Genomic DNA, 27,353 nt, shown 5'->3' with positions numbered 1-27,353 from the left:
CATATATCTGTGGGTGGTCAGGAGGATGACTCTTCCTTAAGCTGCATAATTTTATGAATAGAAATACATTAGAATATACTTCAAAATAGATCTATTGTTCCACGAAGACTGTAAGACATTTAGAAGCCTATTATGTTTCTTTACTCAGACTAATGTAAAAAAACAATAATTTCTCCCCAGTCTATGACAAGCTACGTATAATTAGCTAATTCATAACCTTAGAGCAAATTCAAGTTAAACTAAACACCTCTGCACATGCCTTGTAAGATTAACCTCCACAAAAAAAAAATACACAAGGACATATTCTCAGATGTCTAATTGTAGAACCAAGGTCATACACAAAGCAACTTTGGTGCCAATCCCTTACTTGCTGAGTCTGGCTGATAAAGACCTGACTCCCTGTGCAAATCTCTCAGCAGCTTGTCTTACTGGGTACTGTGCTCCTGGCCTCAGGTCACACCCTTGTACACCAGGAACCTTGAGACCTGGCATTGCCATGGTTACTCATTGCCCTCAATTGTATCCTTTGTAGCTTTTTTTTGATTAAAAAACTTTTGCTGTTAAGTTTGTAAATAGCCAGGTTGAACCAAGGAGAGCTGGAAGGAATTAGAACTTAGGAAGAATTAGAACTGTAGAAGAAGAATAAAGAGTATGACCTGAACAGTTCATTTGTGAATTTACTTACAGATAAGAAATGTTCCTAAACCCAGTGCTCTGAAAGGCATTCTTTCTGCTACCTTGAGAGCTAGTCTTTCAGGCTGCAGTATCAGCTTCATATCACCTATATTCCACTATACCCCTCTCTAAATCTCCCCTCACATGGTCCTTTTTACTTTGCTGGTGTCTGCAATTACTTCCATTTATGACGCAAATCTGCAGATTTTAAGCTTGAAACAATAGATAGGAAAGAGCATGTGAAATTTGCCTTTCTGTGTCTGGATTATTATTGAAAGGTGTGTATAGACTTCACACCTTGTTGTATTTCTACTATTTGTGATCTTAGTCATAACTTTCTGCTTCTGTAATTATTACTTCATTTATTTTCTTTCTGTCTTTCTTGGCCTTGTTTATACATCTCTTCAGCCTGAAGTGTTGCCTCCAGTATTCCCTGTATGGATGGTCTCATGGACATGAATTCTTTTAGCTGGTTTGTATCACAGATAGTTTTCCTTTCTCCTTCATCCATGGCAGATAGTTTGGCTGGGTACTATTGTCTAGGTTGGCATGTAGAGTCTTTTAGAACTTGGCATACATTGCTCTAGTCTTTGCTAGCTTTCAAAGTTTCCATGAGAAATCATGTGCTGTTATGGCAGATTTTCCTTTACATATAACTTGTATTTTTTTTTCTTTTGCAGCTTTCAATACTCTTCCTTAGTTCTGCATGTTTAGTGCTTCAAGTATATATTCTGTGGGGAGAATTTCTTTTGTTTTCTTGTTTGTTTGATGTTTATGTGGTTCTTGTATCTATATGAGCTTGTCTTTTCTTATTTAGGGAGTTTCCTTCTATGATCTTTCTGAAGAGCCTTCTATGGCACCTACCTGGGATTCTTCTCCTTCATCTGTGCCCATGATTTGAAGACATGGTTTTTTAAATTATGATTATGAATTATTGTTTGATGTGTATGTGTTCTTTACCTGCATGTATGTATGTATATCACATATGTGCCTGGTACCCAGAGAGGCAGGCAGAGGATGTCAGATCCCCTAAATTGGAGTTACAGATGGTTGTGAAACATCATATGTGTGCTTGGAATCAAACCCAGGTCCTCTGGAAGAGCAGTTGGCATTCTGAACTGTCAAGCCTTCTCTCTAGTTTTATAAACATGAGCCTTTTTATGGTGTCCCACAGTTCATGAATGTTCAATTTTTGTGTTTGAAAAATGTTTTTCATATCCATTGTTTTATCTTTGAACTCTGATATTCTGTTTTCTATTCACCACATTCTATTTGTAAGGCTTCTCTTTGAGTTTTCTCAGTAGCTCATTAAGCTTTTTAATTCTATCTTCGTTTCAGCTTGAGTTATCTTCAATATGTCTATCTCCCTATTGAATTCAGTTTTTGAATCCTGGATTGTCTTTATCACTTCATTCAGCCTTATGTTTTGTTTTCTTGGGCATCACTCAAGCATTTATTTCATTTAAGGTAATTTTCTTTAAGATCATGGAGATGTTTGTGTCATTTTTAAAACTTCTTGAATTCTATAATGAAGTTTATGATTGTTCTTTGAAGTTCTATGTTCTGAGGTTCGTCTAGGTAGTTCTGGATTGGGGGATGGGAGACACACTGTTTTGAACTTTCATATTGTTTGTGTTTTTGTGATTAGACTTGGGCATGTACACTTCTTTGACTGGTTGTGTGTTTTGTGATGATACAGTAGGCTGAGCTGGTACATAGGATTTCTCACATGGATGGAACTCAGAGGTTGGTCATGATACATATGGGACTGAGCAGTCTTGACTAGGTCACTGGTTGTGGATATGGGGTAGGTCTGGGTTTGGGGAGGGTACAGGAAGAGTCAAGCATACTCAATATGCTGTCCCAGTATATAAGGCCTAGGCTGGGCTTGAGGTTGGATATCAACAGTAAGACTTCTCTAAAGAAGAATCCCCACCATGGCCCCAGTGAACAAGCTAATAAGTGGAGAGGCCCCATTCTCCATTTTCTGCCTGCTGTGAGGATCACAGATCTCTCTTCTTAAGTTATGTCTTTGCAGAGTGTCAGATTGCACACCCGTGGATATCATTGAGACTTTTGTTTAAAGCCCCATCAAGGGACGTCTCCCCTCCCCTACTGGGCTGTCAGCAGCCAATGTTAGGATCCTTAGCTTCTTTTATGGCTTACAGTTGAGCGATTTGGGATTTCATTTGGCTCTGTTGTTTACTTTGGGACTCCCACACCTCTGCATATTGTTCCCCTCACCTGGCAGCCACACACTTGATGCTTTGTTTCAGGTTTACAGTGATGCAGAAAAGTGCTGTGTGTCTCTAATAGATCATCTTCCTGCTCTTCCATGAGAACATGTTAATCCAGTCTTACACATTTTATTGGAAGTCTCTTACAGGGAGGTGTGTATCTTATAAAACACCTTCAAGTTTAGTTTCATGTTTCTTTTTGAAATTTTCCTAAGGCCACTGTGCTTGTTCCCTTCATTCTTGTCTCTTGTCCTTTAGATTTTTTGAGACAAAGTCTCCCTGTATGTCTCAGGCAGGCCTTAAGCTCACATTCTCTTGCTTTAGCCTCTCAAACCTGAATCCTTTCTGGGATTATAATCATGTGACACTATGATCACCTCTTTCTATAGTTTCACATTTACTGAGAAATAAGTGTTGTTATTGTAGTCATGGACATGCACTCTTGCAGAAAACAGTTTGAGTCTAAGCATCTTACCATCATTCTGTTCCTTTTGCACTTCTTGACTGCAAAGGAAGGGCATGATCAAACCATGTTTTGTGTACGCTGATCCATGGCTCTTGAATGGGAAAAGGTCTTCAGTTATCAGCTCCTGCAAAGTCTCAAAGCTCATTGTGGGACAGAGTAGGAGGCACAGAGGTCCTTGAGCTCACAGATACCACTAGCGGTAACCTGGAGTGTGAAAAATACAGGGTTGGTCCTTCAAAGCAAGGAATGCATAATCTGTTGTCTCCCCAGAGGGCTAGGAGCAGAAGTGGTGAATAGCCTGGTGACCTGTGTGCTATCTGTGTGGCCAGAGTCCTCAGCAATCCACCCTTCCAAACCCATTCACACTTAGCACAAGCTTGTTTTTCTCAGCCAATATATTGTACTTATCTTTATGGAAGGTGTCCCATGCACTTTACAAAGAGTTTCAATGTTGTCACTTCTAATATTTATTTAGCTTACCTTGTGTCTCAAGGTGATTTATGCATGCTTTATGGTGCACCACACAGGATTGGGGTAGAGGAAGAAGGGAGGTTGGTGGGTGGGACTGAGAGGAGAGGAGAGAGGGAGGGAGGCAATAGTGATCAGGCTGGGAACATTTCCTTAGTAAACTAATGAATTAATTAATAAAAATAAATAAGAGTTAATATTCATCAGAAACATTTTCACCAATTTTTGCTGCGCTAAATCATGCCTAAAATATACTATTCATGATCAGGCTGCCAAAGTGTGAGCCAACATCTGGTCCTTACATCTCATCTCCACAGATCTTTACTCTGCCAGCTGTGGAGGTCTCACAGACTCCTACATGTCAGCTGTGTCCTGACTTGTTTCTATGTGGACCCAGTTCAGTTCTGGCATAGATGTTCCCTGGGTACTCAAGCTTTCATGACTATGTTAGAAATGGAGAGTGGGAGAAAGTGACAATGTTAGGGAAGAAGAGAGACGGAAGAAAGCAGAGAAATGGGGGAGGGGAATCTGAATCAGAAAGAAGGAAGGTGAATAAACCAGATCTAGAACTTTCACAGATCATTCTCTACACAATAGGACTTCACTCAAGAAAGGAGGAAAAAATTAGACAAACAAACAAGTTTCCTAGGTTTTATTTAGAGTTTAGGTACTGAACACAACTCCATCTCTCCTGGTCTAAATGCAAGTGAAGTTCTGTTTAGACACAAATGTGCACCTGGCATAAAATGGAATGAAGGATTCCAGGCCTTTCTAGGATCTGGCCAAGATAAATAGTCTGTCCAGGCCATCTGTAAAAGTTGAATATTGATTTGTATGAGGGTGTCTGGAGTAACAATAGTTATAGCTATGCTGTATGAAAGAGCCTCACTCAGATTTTCATGCAGACATTTCACAGGTGATTTTTTCAGTGCAGGCGACCGTGTGTGATATCTATGGAGGAAGATAATATGGGCTGAGTGTGCACACACTTGCTCTCCTCACTCCCCACCTGACTTGGAGCACATGTCTCTTAAAAACACCTACTGAGCTCTCAAGGGTTTTACCTTCTCATGGTTAGGTTAGAAGAGTTTACAGCTTGAATATTTCTTTGGTCACTCTCATGAGCCCACAAGGTGGCAGTGTTTTCTTAGGGATCCTGAGCAAAGTGCTCAAGTGAGAGAAGGGGGGGGAGGAGGAGCAGGAAGAGGAGGAGGGGGTAGAGAAAGGGTTCTAGGAAAGGCTTAGTGCTGCTGAGGAGGTGAAGAGTCACTTTTCTGATTGCTAACAAAGCTGCTTTTCATGTTTCCTTAAGCAGGAGATGTGGAAACTTTTGAATGTGACTCTATGAGTTTAGAGTTGAGAATCTGAATCTTCAGTGAAGAGGGAGGAAGAGAGAATGAAACCCTTGATTGTTTCTGTAGTGGTGCTGTGGCTTCAGTTAAACTGTAAGTTTGGGAATTCCCGTGGGATACATGTGTGATATGTAAAGTTGTTCACTAAAGCTGATGGTAGAAACACATACCTTTTTAATCTCTAGTTAGGGAGTGAGAGGCCTGTGAAAATCCATTCTGGGGTGTCTGCATCCATATGCATCTAGTCCTGCTTGTCTGACCTTTGTCTTTCTGCACAGGGGTGAGCAGCCAGCAGAAGGTGCAACAGAACCCGGAATCCCTCAGTGTCCCAGAGGGAGCCATGGCCTCTCTCAACTGCACTTTCACTGATAGTGCTTCTCAGTTTTTCTGGTGGTACAGACAACAGCCTGGGAAAAGCCCCAAGGCACGGATGTCCGTCTTCTCCAATGGTGAGAAGGAAGAAGGCAGATTCACAGTTCACCTCAACAAAGCCAGCCAGCATGTTTCCCTGCACATCAGAGACTCCCAGCCCAGTGACTCAGCTGTCTACTTCTGTGCAGTGAGCACACAGTGCTCCTCAGGCACCTGCAGCCTGCACCCAAACCTACTGGGCCTGTCAAGGCTTTAGATAGATAGAGCACAGATCACAGGCTGGGGAAATTCTGTTTCTATTCTGTAGGCAACGGGAATTAAGAGGAAGAGTAGAGAGGGCTTGAATGATTGGGAAAATATATTGACATTTTGAAAATAACCAGTCCTAAAGGGAAAGACATACTATTGGTATGGCTAAAATAGATTCCATTCTTCTCTTCTCTTCTCTTCTCTTCTCTTCTCTTCTCTTCTCTTCTCTTCTCTTCTCTTCTCTTCTCTTCTCTTCTCTTCTCCTCTCCTCTCCTCTCCTCTTCTTCTCTTCTCTTCTCTTCTCTTCTCTTCTCTTCTCTTCTCTTCTCTTCTCTTCTCTTCTCTTCTCTTCTCTTCTCTTCTCTTCTCTTTTCTTATGTTAATGGCTCCACAAGAATGTATACACTCTTCATGTGACTATCTTGGCAAGTTGGATGACATGCCCATGGCAATGAGACTCACCTCATGCCATGTAATAAAGACCACTATCACCTCTACAGCAGTGTGACTTGCTTGCTTTTTAAAAAGATTTCAATTGAAAAATATTTATTTTCTAATTTTGAAAAACTTGCTTAGAAAGCACTTTTTTCCTATGGCAGTTTCATACATACCCTTCCCCAAGCTAATTTCCTGTGCCATCTCCTTAGTCCCCAGTCCTAATGACACCTTCTTGCTCACAGTATCCTCCCTTCTACTTCCATATCATATGTTCTATTATCTTCACACTCATCTGTCTTAATGCCTCTTTTTTTTTCTTCCTGCCATCTACACACTCTCAGTCACATGAATACATACAGATAAAAATTACAAATTAAAGTTTGCATGTGTTTGTCTCTCTGAGGCTGGAATAACTCACTTAGTATAGAATTTTCCAACTGCATCCATTTTCATGCAAATTCTATCATTTTATTTTTCTTTTTTGATGAATAATATTCATATATATGTATATATTGTTGACTTTTTGGCGGGCCTGTGCAGATCTTGTCTGTTGGACCTGGGATTGGAGGACCTGAAAAAATGGGATGGACTACAGTCTAATGCTTACTTCAGTTTTATATTACTTTTATACACAAATGCAACAAAGAAAGCAATGATTCAAGGAAGGTTGTTTGAGTTCATAAAAACATAATCAGAAAAAAATGTAAGCAAATGCCAATAAGCATGTACTAAATATTGACAGAGCCCTTTCTCAGAACTTTCTCAGGACAGACTAATTAAAAAAAATTTACTATTAAGAAATTTTTTATTCATTTTACATTTCCCCTTGCCTGCCTCCTCCCGATCACCAGCCTTCCTCCCAATACACCTCAATTTTCATTCTCTTCAAGGCAAGATCTCCCATGGGGAGTCAGCAGAGCCTGGTACATTCAACTGAGGCAGGTCCAGGCACCTCCCCTCTGCACCAAGGCTGCACAAGGTGTCCAGCCACAGGCACTGGGCACCAAAAAGCCCACTTATGCACCAGGGACAGAATCCGATCCCACTGCCCAGGGATCCTCTAAACAATTCAAGCTAAACAGCTGTTTCGTCTATCCATAGGGAGTCCAATATGATGGGTACTCCACAGCTATTGGTCATATGCTTCCACTAGTTTGGCTGGCCATCTCTGTACAGTCTTCCCACCTTAGACTACTAGCAATAGTCGAGAGGGTGCCTAAACTGGTCTACTCCAGTAATCAGATTACTGAATACCCTAACTGTCATCATAGAGCCTTCATCCAGTAACTGATGGAGGCTGATGCAGAGATCCATGGCTGGGTACCAGGCCAAGCTCCAGGGGTCCAATCGATGAGATAGAAGAAGGAATCTATGAGCAAGGGACATTGAGATCAGGACAGACTACAATTAAACACAATTGCCTGGCACATACCTGTCTGGGAAAGCATGAAAGCAAGGCAGAAGCCATATCCCGGTCCAGTGTGCACTGACCAGATTGGGTTCTGTAGCTATGATCTGACATCCAAGTCATAGCTATAAGATCTAAACATGTTTTATTAATTGAATGTAAATGTTTAACACAAGAGGCATGAAATCATGTCCAAGAACAGTCCAGTGAACAAAACGCACCTGAGGTAAAAGGCCCTCTGCTTTTTTTCCTGCAGCCTCTCACAGTTTCTCAAGACACTGTTCACCATGTGTCATTCTTTTGACTGTGTCATATATATATATATATATATATATATATATATATATATATATAATGTCCACCAAATTTTCATTATCCATCCTTTTGTTGAAGAACATCTAGGCTGGCTTCATTTTCTAGAAATTTTGACTAGAGCAGTAACAAACATTGTTGAGCAGTTATCTCTGTGTAGTGTATGGAATCCTTCATATATATACATGAATATATATGCAAGAATTACAAAGCTGGACACTATAACACTTCCTCTTTTAGATTTCTGAGAATGCTTTACGTACATTGATTTCTATAGTTGTTACATCAGTTTGTGCACCTGCCCATGGTGAATGAAGGTTCCATATTTCCCAACATCCAACACCTTCACCACCGTTTGCTTCCATTTGATTACTTTATGATTGCTATTCTGGATGGGGTGAGATGAGTGTCATATTAGTTTCACTTCCATTTCACTTATGACTAAGAATGTTCAGTGCTTCATTTATTGGCCTTCTGTATTTCTTCTTTTGAGAACTCTCTGTTCAGTTCTATGCCCATTTTTGGTTGATTGCTTTCATTGTCTAGTGGGTGAATCCTCTGTCAGAGGACTAGCTCACAAGATTCTCTCATTTGCAGTTGTCTCTTTGCTCAGTTAACTGTCTCATTCATTTCTTTCCTGTATGTATTTTCATTAATTCATTTATTTTTGAGAAAGGATTTTATTTTGGAGCCTAAACTGGCCTAAAATACGTGATTCTCCTTCTTCACCATCCTGAGATCTGGGATTACAGGCCTGTGCCACCATAAGTATCTCGATTTACTACTTTTTTAAGTTGAAGTGATGAAATGGTTCCCTCACTTAGCATATTCACCCTGGTCCTCACTGAAGCTTTATCACAAGTTCGTTCACTGGTTCTGATTTTTATTATGCATCGATACATGAAAATGTTTCATACATTAACAGAGATTCCTTAGATTTAGTAAGGGATGTTCTTTTTCTTTAGTCTCTCAAGACATTTGGATATCATATTTGGAATGCGCTAACAAAACACAACTGAAAAAGTCATCAAAATTGTCTTGAGAAAGTGGTAAGTTAGAAATTAACTAGTTTAAAATGAAGAGAGATGGCTCAGCAGTTAAGAGCACTGACTGATGTTCCAGAGGAACTGGGTTCAATTCCCAGGCCATCTGTTTCTGATCATGCCAGGATTAAAAAAAGAAAACAACTAACTTTATAGTTATAGTTATATAACTATGTTTTAGTTACAGCTCTCACTACATCACTTTTCTCAGCTGCAACCACATACACACATTAAACAAGTACATGTATGATGAGCTAAAGACAGGATCAGAGTGAGAATGTGAGAACTGGACGAAACAGCACCAACCACAAAACTTGTATGGCCAGAGAGATCAAAGAGAGGGTTTATATTACTTCTATATAGTAAGCTCTGAGTAAGGGTCCATTGCTGTCTGAATCTTGACGTATGTGTACTGAATGAGTCATTTTTCCTTCCTTCCTTCCTTCCTTCCTTCCTTCCTTCCTTCCTTCCTTCCTTCCTTCCTTCCTTCCTTCCTTCCTTCCTTCTTCCCTCCCTCCCTCCCTCCTTTCTCCCTCCCTCCCTCCCTCCTTTCTCTCTCTCTCTCTCTCTCTCTCTCTCTCTCTCTCTCTCTCTCTCTCTTTCTTTGTTCTTTCTTGGTGTAGAAGGAAACTTAATACGTTTAATCCCACTTAGACTCCAGTGGGATTTGTCCTGGAGAACAAAGACCTGCATAGATCGGCTCTCAAAGACACATTGACAGCCTTTAGATATACTTATGTGAGTAAGTGTGAAGACACTGAAGATCTTATTACCACCCTCTTCTCTGGTCCCTGGACACAGTGGATTTTACTTGAGTGCCAAGTCCAGGAAAAATGTATGATGTAATAAGTTCCTGCAACAGATTGAATTACACCTATGAAATGGGGCTAAAACTTTCACTATTGTAAAGCTGAATTGTGGTCTGTATGTTAGAAAACCGCTTATATAGTTCTATGGGTTCAGAAAGACCTAGATAGGAGGGATTGGATATTTCATTTGGATTTGTTCACAGAGACACTTACTGAAAGGATGGAGCATAATCAGGATTTTTTTTTTTTACACATTCTCCATGTTTACAAGTGGAGATTTTAAACAAATATTTTTAAACCATGGAAGAAAAATGTGAAACATTCTGAAGTATATACCCAAAAGATGTTGTAGTTTAATATAGGAGACAGATAAAAAAGAAGGGATAGTCAATTGTTTCTAATTTTTAAAATTTTATTCCCTTGGTGTTTTGCCTGCATGTATGCCTGCGTAAGGGTTTCAGGTTCCTTGGAACTGAGGTTACAGACAGCTGTGAGCTGCCACGTGGGTTATGGGAATTGAACCCAAGTCGAGAATTTAATAACTTTTGTTGTCCAATGTACCAAATGCTTTCACAAAATAGTCAAAAGATGTAAGAGCCACTTGGTCAGATCTGTGCCTGTAATGACCCCACTTCCTTGGCACCAGTGTCTGTCTTTTCTGTTGCTGAGACAAAATACCCTAAAGGATCTCTCATAACTCACAATTCCAGGTTATTGACCATCACAGCTGGGAAGTCAAGGCAACTAGCACTAAAACAGATGGTCTCATCACTAAGGATGTTGAGATGTGGAGAACTGAATGTGAGGTTGCTTATTACTCAGCTACCTTTCTCTACAGTTGAAGGTCCCAGGTGAGGGAATGTTGCCATCCACTTCCACACAGGGTCTTCACACATCAATTATGTCAACCAAGAAAATCCTCTACAGACATGTCACAGGCCAACTTGATCTAAACAATTCCTAATTGAGACTCTTCTCAGGTGAGTATGTTCCTGGCTTTTTATTTCCTCCTTTGTAGTCCCATCTTCTGTCACATTGACAGATACTTGTCTCTTTACCACTTTAGAACATACAATGTATATTTTTGTCTTATAATAATCACTTTTAGGTTAGATGGCTACACACATGAAATTGCTTCAATATTGTATATTCCCCTCTGTATCATGATGTTCTTTTTTCTTTCCACAGGGTTGTTCTAAGAAACTGTATTTGTTATTTCTCCATTTATATTTTTCCCTTTCCCAATCTTCTGTCATAAGAATCATCTCAGTGGCTGCTTACCAATACTGCACAAGAGCTATACACAATGTAGTAATTTCAGAGTTCCTCAAGATAGCTGATAAATTACAACTACAATTCACAAATTACTAATAAATCATACCATCTGAGAGCATGATTCCCTCTGACCTCAGGACTGTCCTTTTGCTTCATCCTTGTCTCTTCTGGTAGAAAAACATTCTAGTGAATATAACATGCTACATGTGAATAAAGAGAGGATCCTTAAACAGCTGGAGGGACTCTGGATCCCTAGATAGACAAACAGCAGTGTCTGTGCTGATCAGTAGAGGCTGATACAAGGGAGCAGTATGCCCTATGTGTGCTAATGTATACCCACTTATTTTTACATTTTAGAACATTTTTATAACTTTTGTTTTTTTTGAGATTATTATGTACAATTACATAATTTCTTCCTTCCCTTTACTCCCTTCAAACCCATCCCAAGTTACCTCCCTTTTACTCTCTTTCAAATTCATTGCCTTTTGAAAATGAAGGTATATGTGTGTATGTACATGTGCATGTATATATATTCCTAAATATAACTTTCTCAGTTTATAAAATGTTACTTGTATGTATATTTTCAGGGCTGACTATTTGGTATTGAATAACCACCAATTCTTGGCCTATTCTCTGGGGAATACTATTTTTCTGATTCTCAGCAATCTTAGTTGCCTGTAGGTGTTTTTTTTTTTTTTTTTTTTTTTTTTTTTTTTTTTTTTTGTGTGTGTGTGTGTGTGTGTGTAGGGATAAGGTGTGGTCTTTGTTCATCCTCTTTGGCATGACTATTGTTGTTGTCCTTGGTCAGGTCATGTCTAGACAGTGATGTTTTACTAAAAGGTATGCATTCAATTTATCACTTTCTATGAATAAATACTGTAAAGAGACTAGTATGAATTTTCTATCATTTCAATATTCTTGCCCCTTAATATAAATCTACAGGAAAACTCTTGGCAGCCTAACCCTCAAATCGAGACAAAGTTTGAGTATGAGTGATGAAATAGCCAGAATGATTAAGGATAACATTAGAGGAAATTTTCCTGATGCAATGTTTTATTGTTTTGATAGCTCATGTTCCCATGCATTTTTATATAATCACCAATAAAATTATGAAAGCCATCAATGATTCATACCAATTATTTTCCATTATTTCCATAAATGTGAATGTGGGAAGAAACTGTGCTTGCCTTCTTCACAGTCTGACCACCTGCATGTGGGCATTTCTGCTGTTCCTGGGATCACACACCTTTCAGTTTACGCTCTTCCCTGATCCTGTTTGTTTTATTCAGATCCCAGTATTTTAGTCTTCTTCATTAGAGAGTAAACTAGTGTCTCCTCCCCTTCCATGTATTCTTACTATCGATTTTCAGTAAAACTTTAGTCAATCTTATGGATTTATTTTTAATTAAATTATAAAAATCTAATAAATAGCACACGATAAGAGGTATTGGCTTATTTAGAGGTTTAATCTCCATGATGTATCACTTTCAAAGTGATGCACCTTTAACCCCCACTCGGTATAGACTGTCGTGTCTTCTGACCATCTTGCATTTCCTCCATCAGGAACTAAAGGAGTGAAGGGGGTTGCTTTTGTGTGACATGTGGAGTTATGGCCTGAAGTCACCTTTGCTGATGGTGTTGGTCCACTAGGGGGCACTGCAGGCTTCCCAGAAATGACTTTCTGAAGTGCCTGAAGGGTTAGGCAGTTAAAGAGACCAGAGAACATGTGAGGCCTCAGTTACAGAAGGCAAGGTTTATTCCTGGTTGTTAGCTTTGCTGTTCTGTGGAACTATAAACCCAGAGGAGCCTGGAGATCCACCTGAGGATGATTCCATGAGGACAGATAAGAAAATAGAATTGTACTAGTCAACATGATCTCTGAAGCTCACTAGAAAACATCTAACTCCGTGACTTCAAGTTTTAACATTTTATAATGAAAATCTCCAGAGTTCATGGACCCAGAAACTATTCCAGTACCTGTAATAGCCGAACTTTTCATTATCTCCTCTCAGACTAGCAGGAACAAGAATAATTAGTTGAGAGGAGGAAAAGGAACAAGGCACAAAAATAGAAGAAGAAAATAAATACAGAGAACAGCACTGAACTTGACCAGCAATGTGTGGGTCTGCAGGGTGCAGGGAAGGGACTGGAGGAGGACAGAGGTGGAAAATGAGTCAGGGTGAATATTGTGTTTATAACCTGATTGTTTTAACAAATGAAAGTTTCACTAGATACATTTTTTTTTTTTTGCAGATGGTGATCTGCTGATTTCAACAAAGTGTATTTATTCCCAAGCACAAATTGCACTCCTTTAAAGAGTTTTCTTTTATAAGAATTCTCATACAACTGATTTCTCAAAATCTGCCAAATTATGGAATTTAAGAAATGGCTTACTCTATCAGTCCTTCTATGCTCTGTGATGTACGGAGACTTCGGATCTTTCCTGATATATCATCCCCTCCTTCTCACAAATGTCTCCTACTGTAACTGTTAGAAACAAACAAACAAACAAACAAACAAACAAACAAACAAACAAGACAACCCAACCAACACTCTTCAGTTTCAACTGTAGGTGGCATGTCTTCCTGCTTCCCTTCACTGTGTTCCTCCACAGCTTGTGAGGCTTCACTGGGCTGCTGTGGGTGGAGTTTTCCATCAAGATGAAAGAGCTCAGATTTTACTGGTGCTCAGTAGGTGAGGGAGAGCCTGCTGCTTGTTGGAACTAAGTTAGACACTGTCTGGAACTGGGGTGAAGGAGTCTCAGCAGTTTGACAGGATCCATGGAGAGGAGCCTGGGAGCTGTGCTGGGGCTGCTGTGGGTGCAGGTTTGCTGTGAGTTGTGGCTCTCCCAGAATGGTTAGGGGTGTTCCAGAGCTGCCAGCGGGAGGGGCAGAACACAGCTGACCCAAAGCTCCTCAGGGCTGTCTCCTGGGATATCTGACAGAGTGGAACCTGGGGAAGGATTGTCATGTGTGGTTTTTTTTTTTCCTTTCTCTCCTTGTAGGGGTGAGAGGGATGCAGGTGGAGCAGAATCCTCCAGCCCTGACTCTTCTGGAGGGAGCCGGTTCTGCTCTGAGATGCAATTTTTCTACCACCATGAGAAGTGTGCTGTGGTTCCGACAGGATCCCAGGGGCAGCCTCGTCAATCTTTTTTTCCTGACTCCAGGAACAAAGGAGAATGGGAGGTTAAAGTCAACATTCGACTCCAAGGAGAGCTACAGCACCCTGCACATCAGGGATGCCCAGCTGGAGGACTCAGGCACCTACCTCTGTGCTGCTGAGGCACAGTGCTCCCAGCAAGCCTGCAGCCTGGCCCCAAACTGCAGCTGTGTGTGCAGCTACAGCCCTGCCCCAGGCAGACTCTGCAGGAGGCTTTGCACAGCTGTGGGGTTTCCAATTTATGCTGTTTCTCTGTCATCTCCACTAACATAGACAGTTCAGGATTGCTGTTTCCCATCAGTGCACCCTTTCCTCACAGATTCCCGTTTTCAGGAAGAAGTTCTCATGAAGAGTACTGGGACAACTGACAAAGATGACAAGGTTCACAGTGCTGTCAGGTAGACCCACTGTACACTGTTCATTGGTCTTTATTGTTCTACAAAGGCATCAAACAGACGTGCTCTTCAGCAAACAGAAAAGAGATTACTCAATGTTTCAGTCAATTGCATATCTTTCCATTATCAGAAGAATGGGACTTTTATTAGGTTTTTTGAGAATTTCATACAATGCACTTTGATCATATTCAGTTCTCCACCAGTTTCTACCAGTCCCACCCCTCATCTTTACTTTCCAGCTTTTCTTTCTTTGTTTCTGGGAAAAGACAAAACCTTCAAGTACTGTGTGTGTTGTCCTTATCTCATGGATGTGTGATCTTCCCTGGAGTGTAGTTGACCTACTGGGGCTATACCCTTAAAGAAAACAAATTCTTTCTCTCTTAGTAACTATCAGATGTCAACATGCCCTTTGTTAGGGGTGGGACTTTCTGCTCATGCTGCCATGCTGTAATTTTGTGTAGCTTAGGCTTGTATAGGTTTGTGTGTGCTATTCCAACTGCTTTGAGTTCATATAAATTAACTTTCCTTATATTTGAAGGTTCAATGATAAAATGCATTAATAAGGATCCTCAAATACATCTAAATTATATTGGTTTAAATGAAAATGACCTAAGTGGGCTCATATATTTGCATGCTTTGTCCTCAGTTGATGAACTCTTTGGAAAGCATTAGGAGGTGTGGTCTTGTTGGAGGAAGTGTTGGAGGAGGTGTATCACTGGAAGTGGACTTGAGGTTAAAAAGTTCACACCAAGCCCAGTGTCTCTTTCTCTGCATGCTGTCTACTGATCAGGATGTAAAAACTCTCATCTACTTCTTCGGTACTATGCCAGCCTGCTGCCATGCTTCTAGTCATGATGATAATGGACTAACCATCTGAAACTTTAAGCAATCCCCAAATTAAATTTCTTTTATAAGTTGCTTGGTCACACTGTCTCTTTATACCAATAAACAGTAACTAAGACACAAATAATGAAGCCATTCTTCGTTTATCAGATTTCCACAACTTACAAAAAATATCTGAGAAAGTAATATTTTATTAAAATATAAGTTTATGTTTACAATAAAAGAAGACTTACACAGAACTCATTTGTATTAGGAGTTAAATCATTTCAGAAACAGTGTTCTACTAAATCATCAAACCTAGATTTAATAAAGTCCGTGTCTTCAACTATTCATCAGATGTGTGTGCTGCTATTGCACAGTACCAAATACAGCTATAAGAGCTCAAGTGTCAGCTTTGTCATTTCCCAAATTTAGAAACTGTGAAATGTTCATTTTGCAGTTTTACATTTCTGAGGAGCACCTGACATCATCCGACTACACAACTTGAAAAGGAAGTTTCTAAAAGAATAACATTTTAAACACTAGTGAGTGAAATTGTACAGGGTGAGGCTTGAAAAGTCACAGGATATCATGCATCATTGCACCCAAACCCAAGATACACTAACAGAGCAATGTCAGTATTTTTATTCCAATTTTTATTAATTTTGAACTTTTTTCTTTTAAAATTAAATTTTCTATTCATTTTACCTACCAACAACAGATCCACTTCTCCTCACTCCTCCTGCCCCCAAGTCTCCTCCCCAACCCACCTCCTCTAAGGCAATGTCTCCAAAGGGGAGTCAGCAGAGCCTGGTACATTCAGTTGAGGCAGGTCCGAGCTCCTCTTCCCTGCATCAAGGCTTCCAAAGCTGTCCTACCATAGGCACTGGGCTCCAGAAAGCTGGCTCATGAACCAGGGACACATGGTGTTTTGTTATATTCTTTCATGTTCCCTAAGTCCTTCCAGATCCTCCTCATCTTACTTGCCCAGCTCAATGTTCTCTCAAAGAATCCATAAAGTCCAAAAAAAAAAAAAAGGGACAAAAACAACTTCCCTCCAAAGATAAAACATCCTCTCTCCAAAGACAAAAACCCACCATAGCATAACAACAACAACAGCAAGAACAACAACAACAACAACAACATACACACTGTTGAGGTAGCGCCCACGTTACTGATACCCATTCACCGTGTTCGAGCGAGGGGCTGTGGATTAAAACATAAGAGACAAGAGACAGCGAGTCATTCACCACGGCTGAATTCCAAATGCCATTTATTGAATGAGGGAGGAAACCTTAAAGGTTTATTACAGGCTTACAGCACAATGGAGGATCCCCCAGAGGGCAGAAGTTCGCTACCGAACATTCTTGCATCTAAGCTGTTTACACCAAATGCAAGAAACAGGAACAAAGAACCTCTGGTGATCTCTCTGGTGATCTTTAGGTGAGAAGGAAACCAGCAGGGAATCTGAATAGGGAGGACCTCTGGTCAAGGTTGGCAAGCAAGGCAGCAGCCACTCACAGTGGGGGGCCAGAGCCCACAGGTCCCCCCCTTTTTACTAAAAAATGAGCTTGTGACTTAGGTTGTGTGGGACATCAGCAGGTCACCTTACCCGTCATGGAGACACCTGCCCAGGCCACATAGGCGCTCTGTCTTAGGTTGGTGAGTGCCCCCCAAGCATTACCCATCTCTGAATACTCATTATCATACAGACTCAACCACTTGAGCTGTTTCTGCTGCCAAAGATCTCAAAGTGGCGCTGGGCTTGCAATCTGTGCGACCCAGAAAAGACCAACAGAAGTCCTAACCCATCCATAGCCAGGAGGCTAAAGGCAATTGAGCCATTCCCTTCCTAAATGAGCCTTACTGTAAATTGGAGTCCTTGTAAGGTGGTATCCCATGAGCAAATGGAACTTGAGTTTTATAAATTTTTACAACTTTTTTTTTTTTTTGTTTCTTGAGACAGGGTTTCGCTGTGTAGCTTTGCGCCTTTTCCTGAAAGTCACTTGGTAGCCCAGGCTGGCCTTGAACTCACAGAGAGACAAGGTTTCTGTGTAGTTTTGGTGCCTGTCATGGAGCTCACTCTATAGACCAGGCTGGCCTCGAACTCACAGAGATCCACCTGGCTCTGCCTCCAAAGTGCTGGGATTAAAGGTGTGTGCCACCACTGCCTAATTTTTACAACTTTTAAAGCCAATTTAAGTGTATAATAGTAGAATTAAATTTATCATGCCCAATAAGATGAAAGATTAACTAACTGTGGTAGCTACTTTTGTTGCCAGGGTCTCCATTGTGCTAGCTGTAGTAACCAATTATGAAATAGCAATCCCAGAAACAAAAGCAGCAGTGGCCACCACTGCTATAACAGCAACAACAGCAACATCGATGTTAGATTCTCTTTTGGAGTGTGTGAGCATCATCTGTGTCTAACTGCCATGGTCCATTGGCATGGACGCAGCTCCAGGAACACGAACCACCAAGGCCCATTTTTCTTGATCCCAGCACTACTTAGGCTGGCAGGTCTGTAGAAGAACAACTAAGAACTATAAAGAAAACAAAAACAAAAATAGCAAACAAGGAGCAGAACTAATGGTCTCATAAATGGCTACATTCAGGCTCACAAATTTTAATGTATCTTCAAAAAGGCTAGATGAATTTCAGGAGGCCAATAAATGTTGCACAGGGCCTTTCCTGAAAAGTAGGTATTACACCAGCTTGAAGAGGGTTGCAAAATGTGAAAAGGCTTAGCTGGCATGCTTCTGTTAACAAATGAAGGTCATTGACCTTCAGAGTTATCCTTAATCTCCAAGGTGTGACATATTCTCAACATTTTTGAAAAAAGTTACCATACAATACCTTCTGAAGAATCCAACAATATGGCTATAGTTCCTAGGCTTACAATAATGTTTGCCAAGGCTGGCTGTATTGGGCTCTCAATCCCCATTGGTATCAGAAGGGGAGAGTTTTTCACAAAGGCCCAATAGGTCTCTGCCATGTTGGGATTCAGCAGCAGCCACAGGGCGCACACAGCATTCAGGAACCCAAAGAGGAATTTCATTGTCCTGTGGAAAGACACAAACAGATCCCCGGGCCCATACCAACACCGGATTGGGTCCCCTCCAAGTGCCAGTAGAAAGATCCTTCCATCGCACCAGAGGATGATTTGCAACAGGAGCCCTCCAGTGCTTATCTGCAGCAGATACTCCAGCAGAATCCACAGATAAAAAATTTAAAATATATACAACAAGGGAAAGAATAGAATGTGGAGAGGAGAGATGAGCCCCTAGCTCCCCCCTTTTTACTTTAGCAATATATGTTTTTAAGGTACAATGGCAGCATTTTACTATAGCCTGTCCTTGAGGATTATAAGGAATACCAGTCTTATTAACGATAGAAAAATCTTGGCAGAATTTTGAAAATCCCCTACTGCTGTAGGCGGGACTATTATCAGTTTTTATGCATTTTGGCACTCCCATGTAAGTAAAAGTATGAAGAAAATGATTCTTTACATCCTTACCTTTTCCCCTGAATGAGCAGAAGCAAAAATTAGAGAAGAATATGTATCAATAGACACATGGACATATTGTAATTTTCCAAAGGAAGGCACATGTGTGACGTCCATCTGCCACACATGATTAGGTAAAAGTCCTCGGGGATTAACTCCCAAATGAGGAACAGGTAAAAATTCAACACAAATAGGACATGATTTAACTATCTGGATGGCTTGTTCCCGGGTTATGCCTGTGTGATGACGAAGAGATCCAGCATTAAGATGATAACATTGATGCAACTGAGTAGCCTTTTTAAAGGCAGAACAAATTAATGTGACAGCCATATGAGTAATGGCATCAGCCCTCTGATTACCTTCGCTTAGAGGTCCAGGCAATTGGGTATGAGCTCTAATATGGCCCACATAAAGGTTATGTGAGCGGGACCATATAAGTCCTTGCATTTGCAATAAATATTCATGAATGGGAGAAATGGACGGTATGTAGGCTGCTGTCGCTGGGGAATGTACCCATAGAATAGGACCTGTTTGCCAAAACACTCCAGTAGGTGAATGGGAAAAACAAAATATTCATGACTTAAATAATGATAGGGAAAAGATACCTGTACCTTTTCTGGGGCTATCTGTAAATTAACCAGGCTAAGAACCTCTTGTAATTTAGAAAAGGCATCAAAGACAAGTTTTTTATCTTTAGCAACCATTAATATATCATCCATGTAGTGAATTATATAAACATCTGGAAAAGCTTTTTGAACTGGAGTTATGGCCAAAGACACATAAATTTGACATATAGTAGGGCTATTGGCCATTCCTTGAGGCAATACCACCCACTGATCTCTCTGATAAGGTTGGTTCTTTAAGATTTTCTGAAGGAACACCAAAAGCAAAGCGAGGACTGTCCTCAGAATGCAAAGGAATGGTGAAGAAACAATCCCTCAAGTCAACCACAATTAAATACCAATGTTTAGGAATTGCCATAGGGGCAGGCAAGCCAGGCTGTGTTGCTCCCATGAGAAGCATGGTTTTATTTAGAGCTCTAAGATCCTGTAATAGCCTCCATTTTCCTGACTTCTTTTTAATAACAAATATAGGTGAGTTCCAAGGTGAAGTGGAAGGAATGATATGTCTAGCATCTAACTGTTCCTTAACTAATGTGTTCGCAGCCTCCAATTTTTCTTTAGTAAGGGGCCACTGCTCCACCCATACAGGGTCATTACTTTTCCAAGTGATTTTTATTGGTTGTATAATCGAAGGCTGCTGTACAGTGACCTCTATGGAAAAGACCCTAATCCTCTAGTATCCCCAGGACCTCTAGTGACACAGTTTTTGTCTGCCACAGGGAGCGGGTCTCCTTGCAACATTTTCCCTAAGCCTCTGCCCAGGCAGTAGCCCTGACTCTTCAGCATCTGTTGTACAGGCTGTGTAGTAAGCGCTGCTCCCATACTATCTAACACATCCCGTCCCCACAAGTTCATTGGAATGTCAGGTAGCATAAAGGGTTGAAAAGTTTCTGTATGACCTTTCTTATCCTTTTAATTTAAAAGTAGCCTCTTCTGAGGCCATTTAAAAATGGCGTCTGAGCTGTGTCGCTACCTTGTAGGTTGGAGGTGGAATTTTTTAGGGGCCAATTGGGATCTCAGGATTTTTTGTGAAATTATAGATATATCTAGCATCAGAATCTAATAATCTTTTTTATCTCAATCTCATATAATTTTATTTTTAATTCAGGCTGTTTATTATTGATAACTGTTTGTCAAAACACCTTTTTCCCTGTACTTCCAAAGCCTCCAGTTCTTTATATCGGCGCCATTTTGAATTTAAAATATGAAAGCAATAATAATTGAGCAATTCTATTATCAGCTTTTATTTTATGGTCCTTTTTACATATGTCAAATTATAAAAGCATTAAATACAATCTCTATAGGATTTGAAGAAGTAACTTTAGGTAATATTTTTTTAGAGTACTTTTATAAAATCTTAAAAAGAGGATCCTTTTTTATAGATTTTAAGTAACACATTCGCACAAATAGCCAATTGTTAACAATGTGGACTAAACAATTTACCTGTATTTTATTTACTGGAAAAACAATTTGGTAACCTCTTTATCAGTAAGAGATTATTATTTATGGGTTTATCTTAGCAACATTATTTAATAAGCTAACAACCCAATCTATTTTAGGTGTTTATATTTTTATAGAATTTTTAAGAATTTTTAGAAAGTAACTTAAAAGAGCAGAGCCAAATTTTCAGTAATGATCAATAGACAAGAGCATACCTAATATATAGTTTAAAATTATGAATCCTGTTCCTTTAGTTTATCTACCATGAGAATCAAACATTCATCCAAACATTTATCAAGACAATCAAAAGAACAGAACATCCTTTATTTACACAGCATTGACTTAGCATTTAATGTCCTGACCGAAGCCATTTTTTACCAGAAGTTAGGCCCGTTTAAACTTTTAGCGCTAGTCCCTTCCTGGCCTCTGCTTGCTTGGCTTGAGCTGAGGCTGTGGCTTAGCTTTGGCTCCGCCCAGTGTTCAGGCTTTATTGTCAGCTCCTGCCTCGGCCGCGCTCCATTGCAGCTCTTCCTTTCAGGCCCACTCTGGGCCATCTTGCATGCGCTGCATGCGCCTTTGTCCACCATGCTGGGCGAGCACCGCCCCCCCCCCCTACATTCATGTTTAAACTTTTTCTTACTCCCGTGAAGGGACTACCTAATAATGAGTTATTTCTACCATAAGGGAAAACAGAAAAACATTTCCCATGAAGGGATCCTAAATATTGAATTATTCCCACTCCGAGGGAACAATAAAAAACATTTGAACCAAAGTTAAGCAAACAGACAGCAAAATTTCTAACCTTTGGGCTCGTTTGCTGTTCAGCCAGCAGCAATGAGGCCTACCTGTTGATTCTTTGTAATTCAGATGTTGTTGTTTTGTACTGGCAGGAAGAAAGAGCTCAGAGTTTTAGTTATCCTGAAAACTCTACAATTGGAAAGTCTTCTTTCTCCATTACCATTGGGAAGAGGCTTTTCTCTTTTGTTTATCCTTCCTCTATAGGGCCCCAATCTTTAGGCCTAGTTTTAAAATTTTTTTCCCCTTTTTTCCGGGAAAATTCTTTTTTCTTGATTAAAATTTTTGTTTGTGTTGGTCAACTACTGAACTTGGGGTCTGTTCTGAATGTGGCTAAAATACCTATTGTCACTACACTGGAGATAACTGATTTTCTCTCTCACAGCAGGTATCAATGGCAAAAGGTTTCTGGGTTAGGGATGGGACTTTGTGTATTCTTCCCCATCTCTGTGCTGAGGTTTTGTATGACTTGGATTTGTTCAGGTTTTGTGTACACTGTTACAGTCTCTGTTAGGATGTATTGAGAGAGAAGGACAGAGAAATAGAAGGAGAGCCATCCAGGGTGGGCTGGCCAGAAAGCCAGACATGGAGGAAGCAGGATAGCAAGATGGACAGTACATACATGAGGTAAACAAGCTTTAAACATGCATCAGCAATGTCCTTTCAGAGAATATTGTTCAGAGACAAGTAGATGGAGTATAGTGAATTCAGAGTGGTTATGGTAGTGCTGGCCTGTAATCTCAGCACTTGGAAAGCTGAAGCAGGAGAATCATAAGTTAGAGGCCAGCCTAGATTTCATAGCAAGATTTATCTTAATTCAGTGAGATGGAGTGTGTCAGCTCATCCAAAAGTAAGTGAAAGCCAAGGAGTTATGCAGAAATGGTTGTGTTGCACCCAAACCTGATGCTATCTGAATGCATTCTAATCTTGGACCAGCCTTTCTACAGTGCTCTTTTAGGGCTTGTGCTGTACATGCATCAGTTGTCATAGGCACCCAACTGTAGCAGGCTTTCTTTGCCCGCCAGCCTGCAAATAATGATAAGGAGACTTATTATTAATTATGAATGCTCAGCCTTAGCCTAGGCTTGCTCTAACCAGCTTTATTTCTAACTTAAATTAACCCATTTTCACTAATCTATGTATTGCCCCAAAGCTTGTTTACCTCATGTATGTACTGTCCATCTTGCTATCCTGCTTCCTCCATGTCTGGCTTTCTGGCCAGCCCACCCTGGATGGCTCTCCTTCTATTTCTCTGTCCTTCTCTCTCTAGAAACTAGATTCCTCCTCCTACTTATTCTCTGTCTGCCAGCCCTACCTATCCCTCTTCTGCCTACCTATTGGCCATTCAGCTTTTTATTAGAACAATCAGGTAGGTGTCTTAGGCAGGCAATGTGAAACAGCAACACATCTTTACATAATTAAACAAATGCAGCACAAACAATGTAACACATCTTTACATCATTAACAAAGGCAGAAGAAACAAATGCACACACCTTCACATAGTTAAAGTAATAGTCCAAAGCATAAATAAATGTAACACATCTTTATGTAGTTAAAATAATATTTCACAACATCTGTGTGCCTAAGGATAAGCATTTAGAATGTGGTTAGGGATTATACTGGCTTAGGAAAATGGCAGTGGGAAGTTCTCTTTTAGAGTTCCTCCTATCATCCATGGATGTTTGGTGAAGTTGACAGTACCAGGTAGGAATTCCCTCCCATTGAGTGAGCTATGAGTCCAATTCAGTGGTTGTTGGTTACCTCCAAGACAGAAGTGACACTATTGAAGATTTGGATGCTGGTCATTGTTGTGGCTCTTAGGTATTACAGCTGGATAGGAGTATTGACTGCCCTTTTTCCTTGGCTGGTTTCAGAATATCTCTGGATACTATGAGAGTCCTCAGGAAATAGACTGCTAGGTCAGTTGTAGCACATTCTTCCAAGTCCTATATCCAAAGTGTGTAATATTTTTAGGAATAGGGAATTATCATCAAATCTTTGATACAACTAAAGACAATAGCAATAGTCTATGTTGTTTTGGGAGTCCTGTCTTGGATTGTCCTGACCAAAAATTGAAAATTGATAGGAGGTTTCTCATGCCATGTGTTATGCTAAACAGTCTATGGCTCTAGGGGAGCATTATCACCCCAAGTGGAATAACACCATTTTGATTATTTATTTATTTATTTATTTATTTATTTATATTCATATATATACATTATACATATACATATATATGTATATGTATAATGTAATTTGGGGCAAATAGAGAATAATATGATTACCTGTGACTTTTTCAAACACCCTGAATGTTATTTATCCCTCCTCTCTCCCTCTCCCCCTACACTGATCTCTGTCCTCACACCCCATTTAAAGCCCCTTTCCCGTTTCCCATTTCCACTTCATAGAAACTGTGTCCTGCTATTGCTCTTTCTAGAGCTTCTTTTTCCTATACACTCTTAGACTCTGTTTACTGTCCTGGGGTTCATCTAGGTAATTCCCTTTGGAGAACATTTCTATAGCACTGGTGGGTTTTGTGGGAATGGGGGTTGTCTTGTCTTTCATAATGCTTGTGTGTTTGTGATGTGGTGTAGGCATGTAGACTTCTTTCACTGTGTCTCATATTATGGCCTGCTTCTGTTGAGTAGAATTTGGTTTCTGTTTTTGCTATTGCTCAGATCAGGTTGGTTTCAGATCAGGTTTGAAGTGTTGGTTGGTCAATTCTTCCAATAGAGATACCCATTATTGATGGCGGGGATGAGAGTGATTCTAATTCAATGGTTATCAAGAAAGTGTGTGACTATACCTCAGGTCTATGTCTGTGTGCTGGTGCAAAAGCTGTTCAAGTCCAGCTTTGCCTTGGTATGTGGGGATGACACACAGAGGTTCTTGGCAACTTACCACTCTAGGTTGGTATGAAGCTGTAGGTCCCAAAGTAGGCTTTCAGGGAGTGTGGGGAAGATGTGAGTGGATGGAGATCTGGAGCTCTGAACTGGCTGGGCTTGTGCACAGGAGGTATAACCATGGGTAGGCCTGGGAATGTAAAGATTGAGTGGGATATTGGGGATCTGGATCACTCACCTATTAGACTGGTTCACAGGAAATGTAACACAGCTAAATTCAACAATGTGGTCCTCACATGCATGAGCAGGGAGTTTGTGCTCTCACCTGGCTGAGAAGGTGCACAGTCTGTGTGAGCACAGCTAAGTTGGAAGAGTAAGGATGGCAGAGGAGGGCAGAATCTTTCCTAATAAGAGAAAAATGAACTAGATTTCTGCAGTTAGAAATCTGACCACAGGGTGACAGTGCACCTCAGCTGATGCACGGAAAGGCCATCTTAGTGAGTTTCAAATGAACAGGTTTTTTCTTATTGGCTGGGCAAATAACTCAACATGTATGATTGTTATAACAACAAAAGGCCAATTGGAACTTGCTAGATATCTGACTAGCTAGAGATCGACCGAGCACCTACAACTGATCCCAGTGGGAAGCACAATGAAGACAACTGTTCATGCTTTGTTCATTTTCTTCTGGCTGCAGATAAATTGTGAGTTAAGGAGTGTAAGATGACTGGGTATGTTAGTGGGAGGTCTGTGGGTGTTCAGCAGAATGGTTTCATTTGGGTTTTCTCTATCTACTACAGGAAAAAGATAAGGAAGAAAAATGACCTGACAACCTTTCTCCTTTCCCTCCATCTTTCTCCATAGGGGAGAGCAGAGGAGAGAAGGTGGAGCAGCATCCTTCCACCCTGAGTGTCCAGGAGGGAGCCACCACTGTCATCAACTGCACTTACACAGACAGTACCTCAGTCTACTTCCCTTGGTATAAGCAAGAGCCTGGGAAGCATCCTCAGGTCATCATTGACATCCGGTCAAATGCGGAAAGAAAGCAGAACCAAAGACTCACCCTTCTGTTGGATAAGAAAGCCAAACACCTTTCCCTGCACATCACAGCCACTCAGCCTGCAGACTCAGCCATCTACTTCTGTGCAGCAAATACACACTGCTCCCCAGACACCTGCAGCCTGTCTTCAAACCTGACACCAGGGCTGGAGTGGCACCCTTTTTGCTACGTCAGACATTCTAGGACAACATTTGTCACATTGTTTGAGAGTAGAGACTAACATACAGAAATTAAAAATACATATGGTAAGGCCCAAGATGACCTAGAAAGTTTAGGTTATATTCTTGATTTATCTTAATGGTTATTTAAAAAATCATATTTATTGTATATGTTAAGCACGTATTATTCACTATAATATCTTGGTTTAAATAAACAGTGGAAAATGAACAGTTTGTAGAGTAGGTTCAGACAGCAACATCTGAAGTAAAGGGTAAGTTTTCATCTCTTTTCTGTGTGAGCTGATTCTAGCATGTCCATGTGTATGGCAATCCAAAAGCTTTTGTATAACGGATTCTTACAGGAGTTGGTGATATTCTGTTTCAAAACCATGCTGTGGCCCCACTGTGCTTAACGATCAACCTGACAAGCACAGCATTCCCACTGCTGCAGTAATGACCTAACGATTTGTAGGGGTAACCAACTAGTTTCTCCTGGGACTGAGGCCTGCTTTGTAGGAGGAGGAACATATGCAGCATATCAATCCGTGCAAAAGTCTAAGGCTGTGAAATTGTAAAAATAAAAAAGAATGATGAAAGAAAATGCTGTTTTAGTAAATGATTCTACATCTTATATAGGAAAACAGTGTGAACAACACATTCTGAAGCAACTACAGAAGTTGTAAGTGTGGAAAATCCAAGTGGGCTCAACATTCATTTCCTTGAACTGCAAAAGACAAAGTTTCTGAGCTAAAGACTGTCATTTACAGATTGTATTTATAAGTTAAAAACAACAAGAATTAGGAAACAGATGTGGACAAAGGTGAGAAAGACTAGCTTTGTGAGATGACAAATTCTGTCACTGAGGAAAAATGAGCAATACCAAATTAAAGAACACAGGACCTTCCACAGAAACATGGCAGCCACGAAAGCCAGACTCATGAGTAGAAGCTTTGACACTTGAAGGAAGAAGCTTCTGTGAAGACACTTATGTGAGCTGGATGCTTGGAATGCCCTCATCAGGTCTTCAAGGAAGAGTCACAAATGTCTCCCCAATCCCAAATGATAGTCAATTTTTGTGTTTTCTAGCAGCATGCACCACTGGTCACAATGACATTTACAGAAAAGGGTTAAGAAAAAGGTCATAGCCTATGTTAGATGTAGAGCATGGCGCACCATGTGAATCCTGCATGCCAGTCACAACTGCTTCCTTTGTTGTGGTTGTTCTGTAAGTTAATCTTTAGTGTTTCAAGACATCAAGGACCTTCTAAGTAAATGGGTAGGACAAACCCATTATTTCAAATTTCTAGAAGGTCAAAAGAGCATATTTTAATCCATTTCATAATAACTTTAGGAAATTTAAAGATTTATTTATTTTATTTTATTTTATGCATATTTTGCCTGCATTTGTGTTTAGGTATCATGTGTGTGACTAGTGCTCATGGAGATCAG

General features: G+C 40.4%; 1 gene segment (V, D, J or C); it reads left to right on the top strand.

Annotated features, from left to right (window-relative positions):
- The first annotated feature begins 5,092 nt into the window (after window positions 1-5,092).
- LOC114682292 lies at window positions 5,093-5,826 on the top strand. The segment is given in 2 exon segments: window positions 5,093-5,291; window positions 5,477-5,826. Coding segments are annotated over 2 exon segments (399 nt in total).
- The last annotated feature ends 21,527 nt before the right edge of the window (window positions 5,827-27,353 follow it).

This window comes from Peromyscus leucopus, chromosome 9 (genome assembly GCF_004664715.2).
Source record: "Peromyscus leucopus breed LL Stock chromosome 9, UCI_PerLeu_2.1, whole genome shotgun sequence".
Taxonomy (NCBI): domain Eukaryota; kingdom Metazoa; phylum Chordata; class Mammalia; order Rodentia; family Cricetidae; genus Peromyscus; species Peromyscus leucopus.
Note: the sequence above shows the minus strand (reverse complement) of the source record. Positions and strands in the feature narration are given on the sequence as shown.